General features: G+C 40.0%; 1 protein-coding gene across 2 annotated transcripts in view; it reads left to right on the top strand.

Annotated features, from left to right (window-relative positions):
* Positions 1–26,173, top strand: part of EPHA4 (EPH receptor A4) — a 127,425-nt gene that overhangs the window by 75,042 nt on the left and 26,210 nt on the right. For both annotated transcript variants that reach the window (XM_033112411.1, XM_033112413.1), the window contains exons 5-8: positions 74–412; positions 23,243–23,367; positions 24,502–24,661; positions 25,879–25,990. In XM_033112411.1, coding sequence (XP_032968302.1) covers positions 74–412; positions 23,243–23,367; positions 24,502–24,661; positions 25,879–25,990 — 736 coding nt within the window. The remainder of the gene's footprint in view (positions 1–73; positions 413–23,242; positions 23,368–24,501; positions 24,662–25,878; positions 25,991–26,173) is intronic.

Consider the following 26,173-nt stretch of genomic DNA (forward strand, 5'->3'; position numbering starts at 1 on the left):
TATAAGCCCTGAAAGATTCCAAAAGGATCACTTCAATTCTTGGTGTGATAGTATGTTTTCTTTCTTTCTTCAGGCCCACCATCTGCTCCTCTCAATTTGATTTCAAATGTCAATGAGACTTCGGTGAACTTGGAATGGAGTAGTCCTCAGAACACAGGTGGCCGTCAGGACATTTCCTACAATGTGGTATGCAAAAAATGCGGAGCTGGGGATTCCAGCAAGTGCCGACCCTGTGGAAGTGGGGTCCATTATACTCCACAGCAGAATGGCCTGAAGACCACCAAAGTCTCTATCACTGACCTCCTGGCTCATACCAACTACACATTTGAAATCTGGGCGGTGAATGGAGTGTCCAAGTATAACCCTAGCCCAGATCAATCGGTGTCTGTCACCGTGACAACCAACCAAGCAGGTAGGAATCGACCCACGTTATTGTATGATCTAAATGAATATACAAAAAGGGCTTGTGTTGATATTCATGAATGATATTAAATTTCTACAACTGAAGTAGGACTACGTGGATCTAATTATAAACCTGGGCGCTGTGTAATAATATAAAAGACACTTAGAGGGATGTTCATTTATTCAGCAAATACTGTTTGGGACATCAGCTGCATAGCATGCTTTGTACTGGGTGGTGACGATTCAGTGAAGACCAAGACAGTGATTGAAATCAGATGACAGTCCAGTGAGTTGGGTCACTCCAGGCTGGACTTCTCTTGTAAGGGATTTATATTGGCCATTTTAATCACAAGGTCTGTGGTTGGACAGTAGAGCATTTACAAACCATTTAGGATTATAAAATGGATTTTTACCAATCTGTATTGGTATATTCATATTTGCTACATTTTCCAACAAAAGCATTGGCAGCTATTGTTTTGGTCTTGTTTTATTTCAAAATTTGAAAAATAATCATCAAGGATCTGTACTAGAATTACCATATAAATCTGTGAACAGTCAATGGTTTAATGGGCAGCTCTATCTGTGTGGTTGAAAAAATGTCCCTTAAAATACATACAGCTTTTGCAGCCACTTTCATAGTTGAATCCACAATTGACACGTGGAGGAAGAGAGTTAATTTACCTCATTTCCTGCATCACTTTCCTCTTGTAATTGAGATGACTAGAAAACATTTTCTGCTCATGAAGTGTTTCTGCTGAGTTAATTGCAAAACTCTTACAAAATCTTGAATAGCAGATATTTCAAAGTGCAAAGTAGAATCTGGGTTTCTAAGCTCCAGTTCCTGACCCATTCATTCCCATTCCTCCCCTAAAACAGTCTCCACACTTCCTCAAGCTAATTTTCCATCCTGGATTTCCGCCACATGTTTCTCATTGCGGGCTCCCTGTTACTTATTTCTGGAGAGTTAAGGGGGAGCAGGAAAAAGGACCGTGGTTTATCCTTTTGTGAGACACTTAAGAACAACAAACATCACTGGAAAAGGATTATAAATTGCCAACAATCCTACATATCACCTCTTACTGCACTTTTCTCTCAAATGAATGTTTCAGTAAGTGCACTCAATAGTTAAGTAAAATGTATCTGTACTAATTGATCTATAGTAAGAAGTATTCCAGTGTCCCAGTCGAAAGCCATTATTTTTCCACTTTCCCCTGAACTTGCTAGAATAAATAACAAGTTAAGACTTGGGGAAGATTTTGAACTGGAGCTAGAATGGCACATCTTCCCTGAAGGCCACTTTGGTTATACAAATGTGACCAGTTGTTTAAAATATGTGGTGTGAACAGATCATCTGGTTATGCTTTTGTCTTTTATTTCTGCCCTTTTAGGTTGTGAACACTGTTAGTGGCAATCGGTTCTATTTTTCTACAAAGACTAGTATGATTTAGGAGGTTGTGATAGCATCACAAGTACTCTGTGATTGCCAGCTTTTTATTAGTTCTCTTTTGGAAAAATGCAATGGAAATAGTGTACATAGATCCTGGGAAATGCATTGGTGCCACAGGTATCTCTGAGTTACAAGGAGCCCACAATGTACAGAGCGATCTCTGCACTTCCTAGAGAATCTGATTTGTGACCCAGTCAATATTCTTAGGTTCAGCCCCGCAGTACCTTTTCAGCGACCCTCTGAACACACCACTACTCTGTATTCAAAAGTGAATAAACACTAGGAATGGACATTTTGATGCTTCAGTGTACGAGGTGAAGTCATTCTTTTTGGCAGAGAACAGCCTCTGGGAGACGTGCTGAGGACAGGCTTGGCTCCCACAGATTTTGTGGGGAGACTTCTATGCCTCTCTGTATACCTAAGGATTCAAGCCAAAGGATTATGTCAGCTCCCACCGGGCCAGAAGTTACAAGGAGCACAAAGAAGACAGGTTCAGGATTCCCCCCCAAAGAAGAAAATGTACAAAAACATTATGAAAGAGGGAAGAAAAAAGTCAAAGTTTTATTAAAAATGTGTAGGTGTAATTCTTTTAGATCTAGGAGAAAGGTGGACGGTGGGGGAGGGAGGGTGAATTTCTCTGACACAATGAGGTTGTTTTCTCTGCCATGGTGAGCAGTCTTGCCAGGAGGTTTGCTGAATAGGACAAAATTCCAGCTCCTTATTTTAATTTTCATGAAGGGTAATGCTGGGAAGCTGCTCAAAATTAAAAATAAATCTTTCAATAAGGAGACCTCCTATGTGGCCAACCAGAAAGTTTTCGCTTAGCAGAGAGCTGTATATGTGCACAGCACTGCCTCATTATCTGACCATAATTTGGAGTTCACAGATTCAAAATCATTGGGGCAGTTTACCTTTGATTAACAAACCCTTTCTTCATAGTAGTGCAAATTCATAACGTAGGCCAAAATTCTGGGTGAATGTAGCAACCATAAACTCTATCAACGCTCCCCTAAGCATATTTACATATGCCCAATTATATTCTAATTGTCATCGTCCCTATAATTTCATTCAATTCAATTCCTTAGGGACCATTATAGGCAATGATGTCTTACTCTGTAAGGAATACACAGAATAATAAATGAATGTCAGCATTTGCCACCTGGAGGCCACAGTTGCGTGGCTCTCCATTTTTGCTCTGTTTTCACAGGCTCCTTTCTCTGATCAGTAACCTATTTAAGAACCAACAAACCCAAAACCTGCTAGAATTCCTGGCTTTATCTTCACCGCCTCTGGGACTTTCATCGTTGAACAGTCTCCCGCAGGTGAAATGACTCCCCCAAGCCAATGTCAGAGCCAGTACTACTTGAAACCAGAGAAAGCCCTGCTCTTTCTTCTAAAATTATTAGATAATTAATAGCACTCCTGTATTCAGCTTGGGATTCTCCCCTTGTGAGAGCCGACTCTGAATATCTGGGCATGGAGATGTAGCTTTAACTAACGGGGCTTTGATCCTTTAGTTGTAGAATGTGGTGTGAGTGGGCCTGTATTCTCACATGGTTATTTAGACCATTCTAACCCAAATCTACGGCAGTGTTTTAGGGGCTATTAACACCTTTTCTTTTTCCTCTCCCCTCCTGAGTTCAAAACCAGTTGACCCAGAAGAGGAGACAAAGAGAATTCAGAATGTCCCTGCTTTGTTGCTGATCCTCTGATAGAAGGATATGAGTTTTATAGCTGTGACCTAAAGTGCTGTGTAGTGACACCTACCCAGTGTCACCAAGAGACAGTGTAGCCCAGCTGGCTGATTGCAGGTTTCCTGCAAGAGCAAAGCCTGCGTCCCTAAGTTTGGCCAAATGGGCGCTCTGTGCATTGAGATGCGAGAGAGCAGAGGGACTTGATCTGAGATGCAGTGCTTCTCCCAGAGTCTCTTCATGAGCCAAGTTACCCCAACCCCCACCTCTACGTTAAAAGCAGTGAAGGAGAAATTGGAAGAGGGTGAGAGTGGGAGCGCCCGTGAAAGTCACCCCATAGGAGAGCATCAGACAAGGAAACAGTTACTTGCTGACATTACAGTCCACAAGGAACACAGTGAGATCTCCTTGAAAACTCTTATTTCCCTTCCTCCATTTTCTGTCCTCAAGCAACTGTTTTGCCTTTTGTTCAGGAGGAGATGGTTCAGATGTTTATGAAAAATGAATTAGCAAACTGCTGGGTGATTTGTTTTCTAGATGGCTTTCCTTCGGTTTACTTTTACTTAAGTGGACCATCTCAGGCAAATAAATACAGGATGTGTCACTAGGAGAGAGAAATGCTGTATACATGAAATAAGGTTTCCCTGGCCAGGCAACAGAACTGTGAATATTTTTGCTAAAAATCCTGGGATGGAAGCCAGCCGATCTTAATATCACTGAGCCCGTTTTCACTGTGCACCCCCAACCCCCCCCCCACCCCCACACCCCTCACACTTGTCTCCCTCCTATGGGGCTGGACCATATTCTAGGTGGTTTGGTTTTAAATCATTCGGAACCCCTGTGGCTGGTATTCTGTACTACCCCCAGATTGCACCCAGAGAGAGTGATAACCATTTTGATTTCTGTTTTGCATGTGACACTGTTCCCCATACTTTACAGTGAAATACATCTGGTAATCTCTTTAGCACAGCTATGGTGTGTTAGTGACAAACCTCTTTAACACTCCGAGTTCGCAGGAGTTCAGATGTTTAATGGATTACATAATTATTTGAACCTAGATGATCTTTTAGGTTCTTTTCCAATCCTAAAATTCTGTAATTCCAAGAATATAGACCTGAGCTATGAGCGTGAAGAAATGGGGCTTATTTCCCTGTGATGTTCAGAAACTGGCTCTAAAGACAATTCTCAAAAGAATGGGGAAAATTCCAACAATGCTTCAGCAGAATTATCAGCATGCATCTGAATCCTGCCTTCCCTTCAACCCTCCAGCCCGCACCCTGCCGAAGTATTTACCTGGAAGGGTAAAAGACTAAGCTAGTTGCATCTCTACTATAGTTGTTCCAGGTCCCTCCCCACACATGTGGCAATGTCTGGGGACATGTCTGGTTGTCATTCTTGGAGGAGGGGATGTGCTATTGCATCTAAAGGCCAGGGATGTTGCTAAACACTCTATAATGCAGAGTCCGGTCACTCCCCCCCAACCCCACCCCCCAGAATTATCTCGTCCGAAATATCTTTAGTGCCAAGATTGAGAACTCTGTTCTAAAGATATGTTTGCACACAGATCTTGTGACTTCATAGCAAAGCCCATTTCTAAAGGTTCCATCACCAGCCTGTCTTTGCTTAGTTCCGTTACTTTGTGCTGGGAACATAACACACTCAACACTGGTCTCGGTTTAAAAAAAAGGCCCTTTGGGGCCTCTTATGAAGAATCCCAGTTGCTGTGCCATCAGATGAACTGGTGCTGCTTGTTAGACTGGCCTTATTCTTTCGGATAGGCAATTAAAAAAACTGCCAGAAAATACCACACCAACAATGAAGGGACAGGATACCACTACACAGCATGTAGTAGAGGCTCACTTCTTGTTTGTTGATTAACACATTTATTTACAGTGGAAACAACCAGTGAACTCTTTGTCAAGTAGTGATACATTTCATAAAACCAAAATAATGCATAGAGAAAAGAAAATAACTAAGTACAAGAGGCATAGTGTCTTTTTATTACTCAACTGGGAAGTCCCCATTCTCTCTTTCTCTGCCATCTTTTAATTAGACATATTATGTTATTTGAGTGAGATAATGGAGAACAGTGGGAATTCTCATCCCCACTGGGTATAATTGCTACCTGTCTTCTAGATAGTGACAAAGATGAGCTGCAACTGGAAGGAAACAGGATCAGGCAGCGTGCGGGCGGGGGAGGTGATGGGAGGAGCTAGGGTTAGGGAAGTTCACAGCAGAGCCCCATAGGAAGAGTTCTATGGTTCCAACTTCCCTTATAATGAAACTCTCGGGTTTGCTTTTGATCTCAAGTAAATCATGTTATTTTTTTAAATTACTACTCGGAATTTGAAAGGAAACAAACAGGCCATGAAACTAGCGAAATCTCTTACTTAAGTCAGAAATCTTTCTAGAGACATATTTTAAACTCTTCCAAACAAATCGTAAAGCAATTCCACTGAGAAATTTTGCTGAAAAGTTGTTTGTGCCTCCTCAGAACACTTGACCCTCAAACAACTGGGGTTTGAACCGCACAAGTCCACTAATATGCGAATTTTTCTTCACTAAGGACTGTAAATGTGCTTTTTCTTAGGATTTTCTTAATGACATTTTCTTGTCTGTAGCTTGCTTTATTGTAAGAATACAGTATTAATGTATGTCACATACAAAAGATGTGTTAATCAACTGTTTATGTTATCAGTAAGGATTCCAGTCAACAGGAGGCTATTAGCTAAGTTTTGGGGGAGTCAAAAGTTATACCTGGAGCTTAGTCTGCAGGGGTGTCAGCCCCCTAATCCCACATTGTTCAAGGGCCAACTGTAGTCGGTATGTAATTATTGAGATCTTTCTCTACAGTGGAAGCTAATTCAAAAGACCTTTCTGTACCTGAAGAAGCATACGTGGAGCTTCAGAGAAGCCAGATTGCGCTTTTCTCATTGACAGCTCTGATCCAGCCATGGGCTCCTGGTTTCATTCTTAATGACTAGGAAATGTACATTTTAGAAACATGCAGTACCTTGGTTTTTAAGGGAACGGTCTCTTGATCTGACTTTATACATAAAATAATTTCGTCTTCATGGAATATTGTTGCCACCCCTATAATTATTACACATACTCACTAATTATGATCATAATTAAGAATAAAATAAACCTGTAGCTATACAACAGTATAGCCTCTGGTGTGTGGCGCCAGGGTCCATGAATTTGTATTCAGGGTGGGTGCCACCAGTCCTGGTGAGGAGAAAAAACAAAAGCCTTCCAAAAGAGCCCACTAAATTATCCAGCGTCAAGGCTGCCTGAGCAGCATAGACAAATGTCTATAGAGCCTACTGGTAATTATTGCATATAAGTAAAAAATGGGTTGCACTTTTTTTAACATGTGAATATTTCACTCTAGGAAAATGAAAGTTTTATTTATACACCCAGGACTGAGAACACTATTTTTCCTGACTCCTTTCCCTTCACTCCTACATAAATATGCACACATGTTCGTTTGTGAGAAGGGAAATCCATTCAGTAGCATTCACTCTAAACCCTTGACAGTTTAATTCTGATTTGTTTTTTATTTCTGAGTTGTGCTTGTTACTTTGAATACTACTGCCAACTTTTACACCCTCTGGAGAAGCCATCAAGGGATGTGAAAAATAAGTGCCAGGCTGACATGAGGAATGAAGAGTGCAGGGCAAGCCGAGGTTTTCATATGGGCTCCTGAATTGTCCAGTTGTCACTCCAACTGGCTAAATTAATTACTGTCTCCTCAGAGGAGCCAGAAGGGACTCTAATTTCAGTTTGCAATTGAGCATCAATAAAAAGATCCAGAGAAACTTTATCAAAGCTTCCATTAACCCCCTACTGATAGCTTTAAAGAGTTTTTTTTCCCCTTGAAACACCAGGAAAACCAACAGCCATGCTGCAGTACTAATCTTGCATTGAGAGATCTTAAATCTACAGGAACTAATTAAAATGCCTGTCCATGTCACTCCAATATACAGAGCTTTCTCCACATCTCAGCGTTCCTGTGCTGTTTTCATGTAGGTGTACAATAAGAGAGCATTCCAATGTTGTCTTGTAAAGACTTGTGAGTGGTTTTTTTGGTTTTACATTTTAATCTGTCAAGATAAGCAAGACTTAGCTCTGTCCACCAGTATTAAAAATCTCTCTCTTTTTAAAGGAGTTTTCCCCCAGTGTCTACGCATTGCCCCCAATGTGGATGCGTGCATGCGCGTGTGCACGCATACACATTTTCCATTATTGCCTGTGCCAGAAGAATGAAAAAGTTTACATAGCCTGCCCCCAAACTGAAATAACAGAAAGAGAGAGACGGTGCCAGACATCAGTGTGGTCTCTTGCCTAGTGAACATTGTGGCTTTCATTGGGAAATGTCACTAAATATTTGGTCCCACACGTGAAAGTCAGTACCCAGAGTGCTGTGGGAATCTGGCTGAACAGTCAGCAAAATGGCTGCCAATATAGACACATAGCCAAAGAAACAACTCCTGTATTTAATTCCTTCTTTCTCTGTTCTGATAAATTGGCCAGCCCACCCTAATGGAATTCTACTGTGGCTCCCTTGAACCGTGTTTTGTTTTCTGTTATGATAAAGCAGAAGGGCTACTTTCTAAAACATAATCTGTTTAAAATATCTTATGGATAAAATGACAATGATTTGAAATACTTGTTTTATTTTGCTATGGCTCTTAGAAGGAGAGGGGAGAGAGAGAAAGAGGAAGGGCGGAGCACTCTTTTTAACCTGGCATCTTTCAAATGTTAATCTGTACTTATACATGAATTTTGCAAGCAGTTTGATCCTCACTGTCAAAAAAAGCCCCTGTGATGAAGGCTGTGGGTAGATAATTTAAAAAGAAAATTCTTATCTAGGAACCTTTTGTTGGTGACAAGTGCATACAAACAAGACTTAAATGTGTAGCTTCAACTTCTCAGTGGGTGCCAAATTGGGATCTGCCACCAACAGTTTCACTGTGTGTAGAAAGCTTGGGACAAGATCCATCCATTAGAACAAGCACCGAAAGGGGCAAATCCACAATGGCTCCCTGGAGAGTTGGCGTTGTCTGGATAACATACTGCACGCTATAAATCTGCCTCCGGAATCAACCCTATTTCTTTTTCAGCATAGTTGTTGTGTATTTTGAGCATAAGTGTGAAGGTCGATGAGAACACAGCTTTCTCTATGTTCCTCTATCAAAGCCAGGGTCACAACATACAAACAGGCCGAGATTTTAAATATGCAACAGGCTGAGAGCTTAATCAAGTCTTCCTTCCACTCTCCAAGACCGTGAAGGCCTTTTTTTTTAGTCCCCAAATTGCAGGTGATCCTAAGATTTAAACTCCAAATTGCTGGTGGAGTCCTGGCTTGCGTTGAATTTCACTGAATCTGATCCTGGTCCTACAGAGCTGTGGGAGAGCATGATTTTAGGAAACTTTCTAGCGGGATGCCTTTGGAGGCTTGGGAGTCCTTGGCGCTATTATCATCTCATTTCTCACCATTTAAAATAGGGGTGGGACTGTCACCCATGTAGGTAATCAGGATTCTTGTTGCTTTGTTTTCCACTGAAAGCAAGGAGTACAGATACATCATCCTGTGAAAATTAAGAGTGTCTTTTAGTAACCAGAAGAAACAGTGGTCATAGACTTTAAAAAGCACACATTGTGTTTGGATCCCTCCTTGTAGACAGAAATGCCAAGTAGTAGACTAATTTAGGTGTGGCTCTAAGAGGCGGGCAATATAGTTCAGGAATCTTTATATAATATAAAATGTATTGTTTGGGGAGAATGACAGATGAGAAGTCCTTGAACTCTTCAAGGGTATAACTTTAACTGCACGTGTTCTTTGGATGGTGGTTGTTTTCTCTTTCTCTCTACTTCTTCCTCCCTTCCTATTTCAGAACAATCATGAAATACTTGCCCAAAACTGCCCATAGTGTGCTGGAGCCCTGCTCTGATGTCTTTCTTAGAGACCATGCTGGGATGTTGGGATGAGAGGTTGTTCTAATGAGGTCCTTCCGGTATTTACAGATTGACTCCTGGGTAGAGCCAGTAATACTGAATTTCACACTTCAGCAAGTTGTGTTAAAAAGAGGCCCTAGTGAGATGTTGTGAACCACCTAGTTAACGAAAAGAAAAGAAAAGAAGAGAAAAGAAAATTCAAGTCCTAAAAAGTTAAAGCTTTCCTAATACATTCTTTGTTATTCTTTGTGATCACAAAAGTCATCTTGAATTCTCCAGCACAGATCTAGTTGGAGACATCTATTGGTTTTAATAATATTTTAAAATTTAATAGCTCTGTTGTTTCAGCCTCGATCATATACTGCCTATAGGAGTTTAAACTATCTGGCACATACAATTTATGTATCTGGCTGATACTCCAAAAAAAAAAAATTAATCCTATGGTTGCAAATTCCCAAGCTTAAAATCCCTTCTCATAAATTATGCTCTTTTCTCTAAACTTTATCATAGCTTTTAAGAGAATTGCCAAAAAGATAGAGTTTCAAATATGAGGGCTGCAAGAATATCATTTCATGGCCACATTTTTTTTTGAGAGCATAGCATGTGGTGACCATTTGTATATAAAGTATTTTCAAAATGTGCTGGTTGTAATTTAACCCAAAGGTCTCTATATCTCTTCTCTCCACTTCTCTCCACTTACCAGTTAGTTCTTTGTGCTTTTCTAAGTAGCAAGCAAGAAACTAGACAGGAAACATTTGGCTACAAATAAAAAGAAGACTTCCTCAGGTAGTATGAAAAACCAGCTCCTCAACATTCTATGGCTAACGGATGTTGGCCCCTGAATATTTTGATACGTTGTGTTCAGAACTTGCCCAGACCTCTAGGTAGTGAAACCAATCTGGGATTAAAATGGAGAATCTCAAGTGCTTCTTCCCCCAATTGGTTCTCTTCCTTCCTTTCTTCATTCTTTCCTTTCTTCCTTCTCTCTCTCTTTCTTTTTCTTTCCTTTTTCCTTCTTTCTCTTTCTTCCACTTGTAACATTCTACTTTATCATACATGGCTGTTATCTCTCAACATTTAGTCATTATTCTTTAAGCCAAGCAACATTTGAACTGGGAAAAATTCTGAATAGCATAGAATACAGATTTGCAACTAAAATTGTATTGAAATGTTTCCTCTGCCCATCTCACCCTGTCAGAGATCATCTGTAGCCTATCATTTCATACTCCAGTTTATTCTTTGACAGATATTTATCATTTGTTTTATCCCCCTCTTTTCTGCCTATGCATTTCAAAATGAAATAAGAGAAACAAAGATAAGTTACTAAAAAGTAGTTTCAGAGAAAAATGACAATGGATGATGAAAATGCCTACAATTTAAGGAGTTTATATATCCTCAATTTGTGGTCACTATGTCTTTTTTGTGGGCAGCTCATGTAGTCTTTTAAAATAACCATTAGGAAAAATAGGTATCCTGTTCCAACTGTATGTGTGATGGGGAATTGGGTGACTCAGGAGATGACTAATGGGACTCTAGACCTTACTGTCTTTAGGTCACCTCCTTGAATCTGGACGACATCTTAAGTGGTCCAAGGCCCGACCATCTGGCAGCCATTGAGTGGCTATTATAATGGAATTGGTCTCGGTCCAGGTCTTAGTAGACAGGTGTTCGCATCATAAGTGACACTAATTGACTTCTAGTCTTTCAGTTTGGAGGATGGTGGACCGTCCCTGTGATGGTGATGGGTGGGGAAGGAGTTATTCATGATATAACCAGACTCCACTGAAAGCCAAGAAACTCAGCACCTTGAGCTGGTACCAACCTGGCACCTTGCAAATATTGTTCTTGTCTCTCATGGGTTCCATTAGCCTCAGAAATGAAAAATAGGAATCTAATTTCAAAAGATTTCCAATAACTCGGAATGGCTAATGCTGCCTTTGTGAGGTTACATAAGCATCATGTGTTGAGACATTTCTCTTCATTTTGTATCAGAGTGATTAGATGCCTCCTTTGAAAATTATATATAAGGAAGAAAAAAGAAAATTGGATTCTGGGACTCTATGATAATATCAGCCAGGCTATCTGCTTTTATTTTTTTATGTTTTTCTTTGTTTGTTTTGGGGTTGGTTACCAGGTCACTTATTCATAGCTATGAATAAGTTATGGATGATACTCTTTGATGGAGGATTTAATAAGGCCATTTTCAGTGCCCTTGTGAAATGGAGACCAATGTGAAAAAGTAACTTGGAGACTTTTTTATTAACATAAATTAGAAAGCATGGAATTTAAGAGTCTTCATCCAGCTATACACTTTTCTGTTGTTCCAGGTGTGTCAATCCAGAATGAGATACCATTTATTGTTCACTCTCACTTGGGGCCATGACCTCAGGGTGACCTGACCCAACTTGGAGGAGATTATTGGTATACTAGTATTATTAATATTTTGTCCCATGAAGTTTCCTAGGTTTATCTAATGGCATTTTTTGCTTTAACTACACAGATGATTGGGATTTCCCTGTAGCAAGTGGCAAAAACACATTCCTGAATTAGTTATCACACTTAAAAAGTAAAGATAACAACAGCCAAGTGGATCTCTTTCTTGAAGCAGACAGGCTCTTTTAGCAGAATGATCAATGTCTTACCTCTTTTCAGAAAGGCTTTTCAGGGGTAGGAAATTGTCAAGCATCTGATATAAAGTAATGAACATGGCTTTTTATTGGTCGTTTCTAGAGCAGGCTTTTAAGCATTTCTGCCTGTAAATGTAGAAACCTGAGTGGGGAAAGTGAAAGGAGAGAGCAAAGATTTACTGGGCGCATCTATCATCCGGGCTTTTAGAGTCTTTGTGATTAATACATCTTTAATTGGGGACTGATCTAGAAGCCTTGGATGTCAGAAAGCTAAATGTTGCAGCATTGTCTCACCGTTCCTCACACAGCAGGACGATTAGCAGCTGTCTGAGTAACAAAGAGAACCTGAGGCCCACAGCACAGCTTTGATTTTCCAGGTTTGGAATGCCTGCAGCTCTCCAGTGGAGTTGACAGCAAAAGGAACAGAAGCCTTGATTCACAGCTGCTAATCCTTTTCCACTCTGCTGTATTTCTGCTCAGTAGAAGAGACCTTTTTCTTTATACCATCCTCCATATTCTAGATTAATTTTGGAGGGCATTATTGATCATGGAAGGGCTCCCTGTGCCCAGGCATCTTCCTCCTGTCTAACCAAGACACATATAAAATAATGTCAATTGAGAGTTTATGCCAGATACTTTTCAATGAACAGAGGCGCAATGAGAAGATGCATTTTCCTAGAGGCATTCAGAGGAAAAAAAAATGTGTTTAATTTTTCTGTTGCTGCTGGCTTTGCCCCGTTTTCTTATCTTACAACAGTTGTCTTGCTCAGGCAAATTCTTATAAATTGCCTTCCCGTGGAAAGACTTGTTTTCCTGTTTGCCTGGAACTGGCATTCTTACTTCACAGGAAATACACACTGGATCCTACCATGTTTTTGTTGGCAAGTGTTGGGCTACCCTTGTCAGAACCTGCCAACAAATTTCTTAGCAAGCAAATAGAACGCAAAACAAGCAGCTCTCAGACGAAACAGAAGACATACTTGAACTGCATCAGAGACAGTTGGGTGCTGCCTAAGTCATTCCCAGTGAATTCTGGGGGACCAGAGTCTTGGTTTTCAGATGAACTGTCACTCACTTGTAATTCTACTGCAAATGCTATGGCTGTACATGTAGTAATGCTAATTAAAGATAGTAGCTATTTTTAAAGCTAAAACAGGCATTTAAGTAATAGATTTTCTCTACTGCAGAGAGCAGTGATTGCTGTACAGCTCAGGTATTCAGCACAATGATTAAATAGGTACAAAAAATACGTTTTTTTTTAATATTAGGTTGGTGCACAAATAATTGCCATATTTGCAATTCTTTTTAACCTTTTAAACCGCAGTTACTTTTGCACCAACCTAATAATTAAAATACTAATTTGAAAAAACTTAGATCTTTCACGACACCTTTAGATCTATACCCAGGGGGTTAATTAAAGATTTTGGATGGGTCTTTCTAAAATAACTTTAGTTATTTTAGTTAGTTATTATTTGTTTTTAACCTTTTCATTGTGAAACATATACACATATAGAAACATGAACAAAGCTCAAATGTGTAGTCAGTGAATCTCGGCAAAGCAAACACCTGTGTGACAACCACCTGGTTAAAGAAGGTAACATTGCCAACCTTCCAGAAGCTTGCTTTGTACCTCCTACCCCTGCCCTAACTCCAATGACTATTATTGTATTTTGCAATTGAATTTTTCGGTTTCAGATGATTCTCTTCTTAGCTCTGTAGGTAGTTGTAATATGAGGTGACTCGTCATCAAAAGCTTTAAGCTTTGTCTGTGAACAAGGATCATGACTAATGGACCTCTGGGTTGCCGGCAACCAGCAATGCACATAGAAAGCCCTGTACCTAACCCATGGCAGGCCTAAGATTTGCTCTGTTACTAATGCTGCTGCTGCTGCTGTGGGAGACCAAGCCATTTAACCTTCAAGTGTCTGATTTCTTACCAGTGAAAGGAAGGGAAAGACTAGATCGAGGCTTTCTGTAGGTCAGTGGTTGAAAATGTGGCCTCTCGCACATGACTTTTTAATTCACCACTTCTAAGCTGTAACTTGGGGCAAGTTATTCAAACTCACTGTACCTTATTTTCCTGATATATAAACTGGAAATAATAATAGTATCTGCCTCCTAGGGTTTATGTGAGGATTCTATGAATTCATCCATGCAAGAGATTTCCAACAAGGCTTGGCACACAGTAGTTACTCAATAAATGCTAGTTCAATGTGTGTGTTGTTACAGGCAGGTGATGTATGGAGAGAGGATCATATACTTCCGTTTGAGTCAGGCAGACTTGGGTTTAAAATCTCATTTTATAGCTTTGGTCAAAGTATTTAATTTCTTTGTGCTGCATGTGTTTCCAAATATGAAGTCAAAGGTGATAATTATAACTACTTCAGAGAGTTGCAAAGATTAAATGATGTTACCTGTGTGAAAGTACCTGGCAGAAAGATGCTATTTCTGCTCAGTCTTCTCTGTTTAGCTCTGATTCACGTGGCCCCAATCTTCAACTGTGTAAGCTGTTACCTATGCAATGAAGACGAAACTAACACTTTTCTAAAAAGAAAACTCAACCAAGCCATTTTGAGACCCCCACTGTCTTTGCCCGTTTAACATTAAAACAAGCTTAGCTGAATCTTTTAGCACAGTGTTGTGTGATTCTGCTGAATATCTTCAGGTGGGAAGGTGGGAAGACCTGTGGCTGTGATTGTGTTGTGTCCCTGTAAAGCTGCACAGTATGTTCCTGGCATTGCTGGCCCCAGGGCCGCAGTCACCAGTATCTTACAAAAGAATGGATATCTGCTCACTGCGCTTGCCCAGGAGCTGGAATTTTCAAGAAGGAAACTAAAGGCAATTCAGGCAGCTTTAAACCATAGCTCAGTCTTCTATAGGCTACAGTACTACTATGCTTTATTTTAGTTGATTATTATATGAAAATGCCTTTTTTTTTTTTTTTTTTTTTTTGCTGAATGACTCCGCTTCACCTGAACGGCTACCTGTTGTAACCAAACATGCCAGTTACTGGGTTAATGCAATAGAAAATTATTTCTTGATCAACTTGCATCCAGTTGTGGTATTGCGTGAGGGGGAGCTTCCAACATGAGCCTGAGCACCAACATCCAGCTGGCAGATTGTAGGTTAGAGAGGATGCTGGTCCCAAGGGTGCTGTTATTATGTATCAGATTTAGAACAGGAGTAATCACTCCTACCCACAGTTCATGGCCCAGAACTAGACTACCTGCAAAGCAGTCTGGGAAATGTAGTCCTTGTCTGAGCAGTTCCATCCCAAGCAGTCATTTGTGGAAGGGAAACTCACATCTTTGGACAGTTAGCCACCGAGGCCAGTCCCAACACCTTCAACTTCCTATGCACACACTTAATGTAAAGGCTAAGAATAGCTTTAACCACATTCCATTGTTTAAAATGTGGTTAAGAGTTCTCTATAAAAGGTTGGTCTAAAATAATCTGCCAGCCATTCATTTCTCAGGGAAAATAAGTAAAAAAAAAAAGAGTCTCATTTAAATGCTTTGTAAAGTCTTACTCTTGAATCGCTTAGTTAAAGCATCATTATTGTCCCAAAATCAGATTCTGAAAATCAGTGGGAACATGGGTCTGTTGTATCTTTTGGTAAGTGTTACTGTGCCCTGCTTTATTTTATAGTATTTGTTTGAAATAGACTTTGTATGTACTGACCTTGGAAATCACCTTATGAAAAAAAAATGCATCCCTCATACATTCTAAGTATAAACTTAATTAATATTAATATTTTCACATTTAAATATAAATGAACTCCATTGAATTCAGAGTCTTCCAAAGGTTTTAATTAAGAATTTTCTTCTGGGCCTTTTGTTGAAGGAAAATAATTCCGTATCAATTTTGGAATAATTGAGTTTTTCTATACCTTTCTTTGTTGATCGTTTGGTTTGTTTTAAAAACAATTTCACTTCTCAACTATGAGAAAATGTGCTTAGATGCTTACTAATGACATAGCACCCAGAAGCTATGGCGTGCAGGGCTGAGTTCTGACATCAGTGATGTATCCAAGGAGAGTGGAAGGGGCTTGAATCTTTTAATGATTTTTACCTAGAAAATAGCAGAGGGCTACCCAGTTCATTGAACGCAGTGCAACTGACATCATGAGTACAAGAAAGCACTCTGTACACTGTGCAGTACTGCAAAATACTGCAGTGATAATTGTGAAAACAAACGAAGAAATGTGCTCAGTGTTGTTTGGTGCCATAGGTTAGTGCAAAGCTCAGGGAAACCCTTCCCTCCATTTGGTGGGATGTAGAAGAAAGCTATATTAGCTCCAGAGTTCTTCACATCTCTGTGACGGCAAAACCCTTCATCACAAGGATATCATTAGTGCTCTGAAGCATTTAATTTTGATGCTTGACAGCATTTTAAAACGCACAAACCTTTGATAAAGAGCAAATCAGAACTGTGGCGTTGAAATGAGAAAAAAAGGGGGAACAAAAACCACCTTAAGCGCCAAGTAATTAAATTTAAATAGGGTATTTGCATTAAGCAGAGAGATGTACAAACTGCAGATTTGTTTTTCCTATCAGTGAAAGACCCCTTGAGTAAACATCATCTCTTTAAATTCAGGTCCTGGGGAGGCACCTGTAATCCTGCTGTAGATAAGAAGTCATTTTTCCTCCAAACACTGGGCACTGTGTATCACTGACATCCACACTTTGGGTTTCTTAACTTTCATAAAGGATTTTTTCACTCTTCCTTGCCCACAGGCTGCAGACCTTTATTTGCATCTGTTTATTTTCTGCCTTACTCCCTCCGACCTGACCTCCTAATTTGAGCCAGTAGTGAAATGCAGTCGATCTGTTTCAGCTCCCCACCCCCACCCGCGTTAAATTCCCCCAAACTGTTTTTGATTCGTTGCTTGTGATGCTGGACTCAAGACAACAGTTTTGTAGCCCACAAAGTGAAGGTTTGTAGTGAATTCGTCCTCCCTTTCTTTTCTCTATATCTCCTTTTCTCTTCTCTATTCTATTTGAGTGTTACAAATACCAAACTGCTGCAGTAAAATGACTTGTAGGTGTTTAATGGCAAGTCATTGAGGAAGTGAATAAAAGAAAATTGCAGCATTCACGTAGGTGGGGAGCAAGGAGAACTGCTGAGCTTTGAACCAAAGAAAGTTAAATTTACCATTTTCTTAAAAGGAACCTCCTCTGTTTGACATCAAAGCATCTCCTGTAATTCTTCGTTGTGAAACGTACCACTGTTAGAGAGTCATGATCCAGCCCCTAATCTGTGCTGTTTCTGTTTATCAAAAACACACACAGAGATAAAACCCACATGTGCCTTCTGGATGCATTGTGGTCTGTTCTTAAACCAAATGGAACTACAGGTACATAGCAAATGGGGTTTTGATTTAGCAAGTATTCTCGGTTTCTCGGGGATATGTAGAATTTTGAATACAGAATGATTTGGGTGGAAGGGGATTTATCTTGGCTTCCTAGTAGAAAGCTCAGATCATTCAACCTCCAAGCTTTGGTGAATTTTTCCTTTTGGTTTTTGCTCCATCATTAAAAACAATGATATTTTACTTGTTTCCGATAGACATATGGCGACAGAGTCTGTTCCACATGCTTAATCTTGCCTCCTTTCCCCTGAGGGTTCTTTTACGACTCTGACACTTCAACAATGAGGTCCTTTTGGTGGGGTTTCAGGGGTCCCTGCAGTAGCTGATGGCCTCTCCTGGCAGTCACTTTGCTTACATTAATGTATCTTTGGAGATAACTCTGGGTATCACCGAGTTATAAAACAAGGGGTATGCTTATGGCTCTTTCTGGATTTAGGATTATGATTTGGCGGAGGAGTCTCAACACCTTTGTACCTTTGTGGTTAGGAGGTCAAGAGAACTATTTGCATATGCCCTCCAGATACAGAGGAGAAATACTGAGTAGATAGATGGTCAGCACCTTCCTCAACCAAAAGAGCACTGCCTCAAATGCTGCCTGTAACAGGTGAAGTAAAAACTGGTTTTAATGTTAACTTACAATTTGAATGACATTTTACAGGTTGTGTGTTCAAAAAAAGTTCAGAAGCATCACATATCCCTTAGAAAATAGACTCCGTTTATAATTAGAATCGTCATTTGCTTCCCTCCTAATTGTCAATATCTTGGTGAACCTAAACAGCAAAATCAAACTCACAAAAGGTCATCTGAAACAGGTGCAGATAAAAAACGTTGTTTTAGGAATGACTTACTTCTGCCACTGTGTATTTAAGAAATCTTTTTACTGTCTACAAAGAATATTTTCGATCGATTTTAACATTCACTTCACTTTTATTCACTTGACAAATTTATGGAGCACCCACTATGTGCCAGACATGATCTTAGTGGGGACATAGAGATGAGCAAGGTAAAGCCCTACCCTTACGGGAGGTACATTTTAATAGCTGACGTTCTTGTATCTGGAAGGGAAGGTGTTTTATAAACAGAAAAACTGAGGTGAGAAAATTTTAGTGACTTGCCCATGATGGCAATTAGTTACCATCAAACCAGGAATTTTATCCAAAAACCTTTTTAAATGTGTTGATTGTTCCCAACAAATTAGTGAAGTGAAGAATACTTTAAATATGGTGGTCTAATATATTTTCATATTTACCTCATTTCTCGTGTCCTAGATGAAACCTCTGCCCTCCAACAACCAGGGTGCTAGTGATTTCCTGAAAATTCCAATCATATTTGCAGGAGTGCACCTCTGCTCAGCCATGCCTCTTTGTTTGTCCCTGCAAATCTTGACCATACTCCCCAACGTTCCTCTAAATCCATCCATGGTTCTTTCTGCCTCCCATAATGCATTTCTCCCCATTCTGGCTTCTTGTGTCAGTCACAGTCTTTATTTAGCCAAGTGTGGATATCTATTGGTCATGGAAAATTCTGCTTCAAAACTTTGAAAATTAAGAACTTAATTGAATTAAATCACAAACCTTTTATTTTTTTAAACTACCCTTTAGTAGTTCTTGTCTTTGTGATTTTTACATCAGTCACATTTCTCTCACCATACTACCGTCAACTAGCATGAACGCCTCTACTTACTGAGTGTTATGTCAAAATTCTAGCCATTAAAGAATGCCTGCTTATATCCAGGAGCACAAACCTTTCCTTAAAGCAAACCTCTCTTTTAGGAAAGAACTCTGAGGAAATAAGAATGCTTTTCCATCTAAGATGCATCCCTTTCTATCAGTGAGGATACTTACATCATACCTCAGCTTCCTCTTAGCTTTTTCCCTGACTCTAAAGCAGGTGCATTGTGTGTCTCAAGACGGAGTATGATGAGGAATCACCAACCTCTTGTTTCTCCCGGTTGCCACGAGAGAACTTGGATAAAAAGAGGGTTTGCAGGACCTGTCTCTTCTTGAATTCTAGAAAATGGGCCCTCCCAGTTGACATTAAAGAATGTCTTCCCTGTGAGACTATTACAAAAATGTCTTCGTACATGTTTTCATTTATAAGGAGTCTAAAGAATAAAACAGTACTTAATTTGACAGCACGGGTTGTATCTGATACAGCTTGCTTGCCCTTCCCCATTTTTGCCTTGTTCCATTGGTGCTCATAAGTGTTTGCTCAGAGGACGAGTCAGTGCTGCTGGAGAACCAGGTTTGTATAAGGTTTCAGAATGTGAATCCGAGAAGTGAGAGGCAAGCAGGACCTTTTCTTTGCTTGGTCTTTTCCTGCTGACCATAATTCTCACCATGAATTAGAAGCCCTCGTTTGAATTAAGGTATTGATTTGTCAAAGCTCCCATTGAACCATAAATTTGGGGCAAGTGTTCGATTTCTTATTTTATTAGTTTATTATCTCCTCTTCTGATTCTGTTAACAAAGAGCAGACCCTGGGGTATTTGGGACTCATGGCCCAAAACATTTCTACATTGAGTAGGTTTTGGCAGTGTTTACCAAAGTGTGGAAACATACCGTTGGTGGCAGCAGAGGTGATTTTTCGGGAAGACCCAGATGGAATGTCACATAATACTGAATCGCCCTGTGTGAAAATTAGTTTCTTTTCAGATCTAATACCGGCTTATCTCTGTTTTCGGCAAAATATGAAGAATCTCACAAAAGTGGCCAGCAAATATTGATAGCATTGTTTTCCTTAGATATTCTTTTTGTTTCTATGGTTACCTGCCATTATTGCAAGTCATAACAGTAATGGGAAATTTCCTTTCAAAATAATAGTGTGTCGATTTAAAAAAAAAAATATGTATATACACATATAACAGATATATATATACATATAACATATATATACATATACATACATATATATATATATATATATACACATATAAAACTTAAATCATAGTACAAGTTGCAGAGGGATGTGGCAGTGATTAATTATATGGGTGACATGAGAAGACTGATGCTTGGGAACCACTGGGGTAGGGAAATGATTGAGAAATGCCATTTAGGGAAACAAGCCACAGGCAGTCACACACAGTAGGGTGATGGCTTCCAGATGTAGAGTTGGAGGCTGTATTGGAAGTCTGGTAGGAAAGGTGAGGGAAGAACCCTGTGTGTCTTATTATGTGGGGCACATCCCAGTTGACTCTTCTCTGCAAACTGGCAGTATGGCAAAGCCCAGCTTTTCCCAAACCCGTATCTCTCCTACCACAGAAGGTGAGATGTTCTCCTCCAGGGGGAGAGATGACTGCCATGTTACACTATAATGCAGTTGCTTGTTTTAATATGTGTCTCAGTCTCACTTGGTCATGGATTACGGTTGTCACTATGGCCTGATAAAAGTGCTCTTCTGAAAAGCATCTGTTCAGGAAGAACTCAGGCTTTACAGCCACACAATATAATACTTTGTGTGAACTAGAGCTATTTATTCTACGTTCCTCTTGAACCTCACTTTTCTCCATTTTTACGACAGCTGAGTCAGCGTCCACTCTGTTGGTTTGTCTTCACCTTTGGGCATATGAATTTCCCAACTAGAGCTGCATTAGAAATAGTCTATTAACACGATCATATGGACTCTGCCTGAAATTTGTGGAGCACTTCGGCAGAGCTCGTTTTGCCTTAACATAGGCACAGGGGCACTGCTGCTCCAACTTCTAAAATGGTAATCAGATTCATTGCCCACATGCAGCAGTTCGCTGATAACCCAGCTAGACAGAAACTGGCTTAGTTAATCAGGATAGTCCAAGGGCCACCAGGCAGTCCTTTCCCGAGAAATCTGTTGATAATCACGATCTGACCCAGACCATTGCTGAGAGAAAGTTCATTTTATAACTTTATGATTTTCCTCCCTCCTGCTTTCTTTCTGACAGCCTCACTTTTCTATTTCATTTCCCAATCCTGAACATCAGAGTGTAAAGAGCCTCTTTTTATGGAGTGTATGCTAAAGTGCTCTGTTAGGCAATATATTTATTACCTGGAGGGAAATGGCTTTTCACAGCCAGGCAGCCTTCTTAGGCTCCTTTGCTACCTCTATATTTATGAAAGTCACTCCTTGCATTTTGTTGGACAATAGCTCTGTGTCAACCAGAAAAGAAAGAGAAAACGCGTGTGTGGGGCAGAGAGGTGTGGGTGTTGGGGGAGGGGAGCTATAATACGCTAATGAGCACATTTCCGTTTTTCATTTTCTTCAGATGTTCAGTGGCTTCCATATGTCTGCTGCGTGCAGCTCTCTGTTCATCTAGTTTGGCATTACTAACCTTAGGGTTGCCTTTGATGGAAGACATGTGTATCCACCGTGTCTTTCACTTGTGTTTATGCCTGAGATCCAATCTGGAATTGCTTTGGAGAAGACAGAGAGAGAAGTAGGGAAGTGTGTTTGTATGTGACTGTCTCAAGTCAACCTTAACAGAGATGCTGGGCTGTCAAATGACCACCTCTTAGAAATGTTCCCTGCTGGACTGGCTTCAGCTGGAAGATTCCCTGTGCGATTATGGTGTGTGTGTGCTTTCCTTGCCATCAGTATACCTGTCAGATATGGTCAAGTGGGTTTGAAGCTAGCTAGCCTCATTCCGTGGTCAGTGACAGATTATTTTCCTTTGAGTTAGGGTTTGGCGTGTGTGTGTGTGTGTGTGTGTGTGTGTGTGTGTGTGTGTAGAACAGTAGAAAGACCCAACGCTACCTTCTTGTTCCACAGTGACCATTTTTTGACGTTTTCACAATTTGGTAACAAAGAAGAATATATATTCAGTTTACCCCTAATCTCTGGTTCTGCAGAGCGAGTTGCAGCTTCGCTAGATAAGATTGCAGATTTCATGACTGCTTCCTCTTCTCCCTGGAGATGGCACCTTTGTACCATTGCCAGTCACAGTGGAGTTTGATAACAGCTGGCAGAAGATGTGACCACCAGTGGAGAAGCAAGCATTAGGCAGCCTGGTTACATAAGTCTCAAATGTGTTCCTCTTCCCCACCCCTGATAACACACCTGGTGGAGGACTGCTTTTGTGTCTTCCTCCATAGAAAGAAAGTTTGCTACTCAGCAGGCAAAAGCAGTATTTCAACTCTTGTAAAAGTGTTGCAGAACACTATATATGTCCAGAGAGACTTTCATTGCTTTATTTTTGTTCTTCATTATTTGCATGGTTGTGTTCAACTTGCACTGTAATTAAGCAATGCTTTTATTTGTGTTGGAAAGTATGTAAATTGTTTGCCTTATGGCGTTCCCTCCAGTGCCCTTGGAAGAGTTGCAAATTCTGTTGCTTGTATAAAATGAAAGACCAATAAGATGACAATACTTTGGAGGCAGGATGAGATGCAGTTTCACTGGGATTAAAAGGAAATCTTCCAAAGGCTTTCATGGCTTGCAACAAATGAAAAGCACATAGCATTCTCTATACCTACAGCCTTTTATGGGGAATGGTTACTGGTGCTATGGAAGTAATGCTCAGGCATGTGGACCTACCAGACTTTCACTTCAGAGGTTGTTTTTCTAAGACAAATCATATACAAAATAATACTGGCGAGAACCCTAAAAATGGCAGTATGCTTTTTACTGGGGAACAGAGAGATAGGAATTAGGAATAAAACAAGACAGTCCTTCACACTTTTCATTTTTCTAAGTGAAATGAAATTATTGATTGATACCACTAATTTTTTCCCCATAAAGCAAACTGTCTTTTGTTTTTGTTTTTTTCCAATAGCACCATCATCCATTGCTTTGGTCCAGGCTAAAGAAGTTACCAGATATAGTGTTGCTCTGGCTTGGCTGGAACCGGATCGGCCCAATGGGGTCATCTTGGAGTATGAAGTCAAGTATTATGAGAAGGTATCACTTGAATGAGCAAGGTTCCTCCCTCCTTTTCTTTCTTTCCTTTCCTTTCCTTTCTTCTCTTCTCTCCTCTCCTCTCCTCTCCTCTCCTCTCCTCTCCTCTCCTCTCCTCTCCTCTCCTCTCCTCTCCTCTCCTCTCTTCTCCTCTCTCTTTCTTTCTTCCCTCCTTCCTTCCTTCCTTCTTTCCTTCCTTCCTTCCCTCCCCACCCCATGTCTTTAGTTTGGGCCAGTTATAAATCCTGGAGTACCAGTGAATCTCACAGCCAAATGCATTTTGCTTCCTAATCAAATCCAATTATGAATTTTATGTATTAAAATTGGTTATCTTGAAAAAAAATGTTTTAAATACACTGTTCTGATATAACCATATTTCTTCTTTCTAGTAATGGAAATCAAGATAGCTAATTCTACTCTAAAAACTTATATCAAGAGTAACTCAGAAAAGTGGAAATAATGATCTGTTTCAGTAGATCACTGCCATTCAGAATCAAGGTGTGGCTTTTGATGACTTTTAATAAAAAATCAGGGAAGGTAAATTACATTCTTCAGCCTCTTAAAGTTATAGAAAGACATTATTTTTACAAATAACTTGTCTCTTAAAGGACAGAATTCTGAAGAGAGCTATTTGCATTCAACGTTGTCTAGAAAATGAGCAATTGTCTATTCTTTCTTTTTAAAGATAATTACTTATTAGTTTCCTTATTAAAAGCAGAAAAGGGACAGGATTTTTTTTTTAATTGAAACCAAATTAAAACATTTTTGACATTTTCTAGACAGAAAGTAGAAAAAGACAAGGGACTTTCTTACAGTTGTTTCTGTTAAATTGCTGGGTGTGGAGTGAGAAAAGCCACCAACCATAACCTAATGTTTCTTTCAAAAAAGATGATGTGTAAAGATCTGGATATGCTCAGTGTCGACAATGATCATACACGACTCTGCATTTCTGTCAACATCTAAGAAGTACCAGAAGTACTTCTAACATTGAAGAGAATATAGGGTTTAGAGAATTTACCAACCTCCATTTTCTTTTCAACCTCTTAGTACATTGGCTTGGCTCCTTGACTATTGTGTGTAGGATAAGTGGAGGGTTTATTTTGCCATCTTCCTTCATTTTCTCTTTCTGTAATGTAGGATCAGAATGAGCGAAGCTATCGGATTGTCCGGACCGCTGCCAGGAACACAGATATCAAAGGTCTGAACCCTCTGACTTCCTATGTTTTCCATGTCCGAGCTAGGACAGCAGCTGGCTATGGAGACTTCAGCGAGCCCCTGGAGGTCACAACCAACACAGGTAACAAGAGCTGAGGTTGTTTTACCATCCAGAGCAAATTCCATTACAGTGAAGTCCAAGGAGTTGTACATAATTTTTGACTAGGCAAACATTCTGTTCGAATGAACGTTGCTTGAAATTAGGTGGCCAATGTCTGTAACTTAGAATACTTAATGTTACTTACAGAACTTAATGCTATTTAGAGAAGAGCATCATTTTTCCATAATATTTTCTCACCTGCCTTTTCATATGATGGGAAAATGTCTTTAAAAAAAAGAAAAATGTCATCTTTTTTTCTCTTGTTTTCAGAGTTCTATAAACCATGAAAAATGGGATTGCTAAACCAACTGAGAGTTGCATAACTATCTTACATTAAGATAGGGAGTGTCTCCCTGGGAAAATTAAAGATGGGGACAATTTTTTAAATTTCCTATTTGTTTCTAGGAATCTTTTTAAATCAAGTCAGACCAGTTTTAAAGCTCCTTTGGGCAATTATATCAATTCCATCAATATTGTGAGTTGAGCCAACTGGTTGATTTAATCAAAAATGTTAACAGAGGGCATACCCATCTATAAGTAGGTTACATAAGATATCTCCACCTCCATAATTAACAAACCAAAATTGAGCCTACTTGATAAGGAGACAGTGGAGCAGAATTTTCAACATCAGTTCTAGAAAGGAATTTTATTCACAAATTATTCAATAAAATAAGAATTTTAAAAAAACAGGCAGAAGAGAAAGTACTCCAGAATTGAATCTGAAGGAGTTTGACATCCATTGGGATTATCCTGGAAGGCTTCATGGAGGAAGTGGCTTTTGAGCTGGGTAGTAACAGGCAGGTTTTTGATAGATTTGGTAGGGATAGGAGGCAGAGGAATAGTTAGAACTGTTGTCCTCTCTGAAATTTCCAAGTGTTTTTCTCACTAAAGAATGCACCAGATCATTATGTGTTAGGGCTGAGAGTAAAAAGAAAAAGAAGAAAAACCAGGGAGTGGTACTGTTTACCATAGGATTTAATACGAATCTTCTGGTTGAACTTCTTCGTACAATTATAAAAAGGATGCCTTTGTCTCATTAAGGCTATCTCAGAAAATGCTGTTGCATGAATACTTCACGAAGGGCAGAGAGGCCGTGAGCATTCTAAATGGCTTCAGAAAGTTGATCCTTGTGACCCAGTGAGAAGTTCTAGCTCTTAGGACCTTCCCAAAGGTGATTCCTGTGTAACTGTGTTTACCAGTGCCTTCCCGCATCATCGGTGATGGAGCCAACTCCACCGTCCTTCTGGTCTCCGTCTCAGGCAGTGTGGTGCTGGTGGTCATTCTCATCGCAGCCTTTGTCATCAGCAGGAGGTAGGTACTTAAGACACTCACTGCACGCCCCTCCCTTCCCAGTTCTTAGGAGGGAGAACTTTTGTCTCCTCCTCACAAAGCTGAGGCTTTTGATTAGCATTCTAAACACGGCATTTGTGTCGCAAGCCCCTTTCCCCTTGCTTTGATCTCCCCACACCCTTCCTGGAGCTGCCCGCTGTACCC

This window comes from Rhinolophus ferrumequinum, chromosome 8 (genome assembly GCF_004115265.2).
Source record: "Rhinolophus ferrumequinum isolate MPI-CBG mRhiFer1 chromosome 8, mRhiFer1_v1.p, whole genome shotgun sequence".
NCBI classification, from domain to species: domain Eukaryota; kingdom Metazoa; phylum Chordata; class Mammalia; order Chiroptera; family Rhinolophidae; genus Rhinolophus; species Rhinolophus ferrumequinum.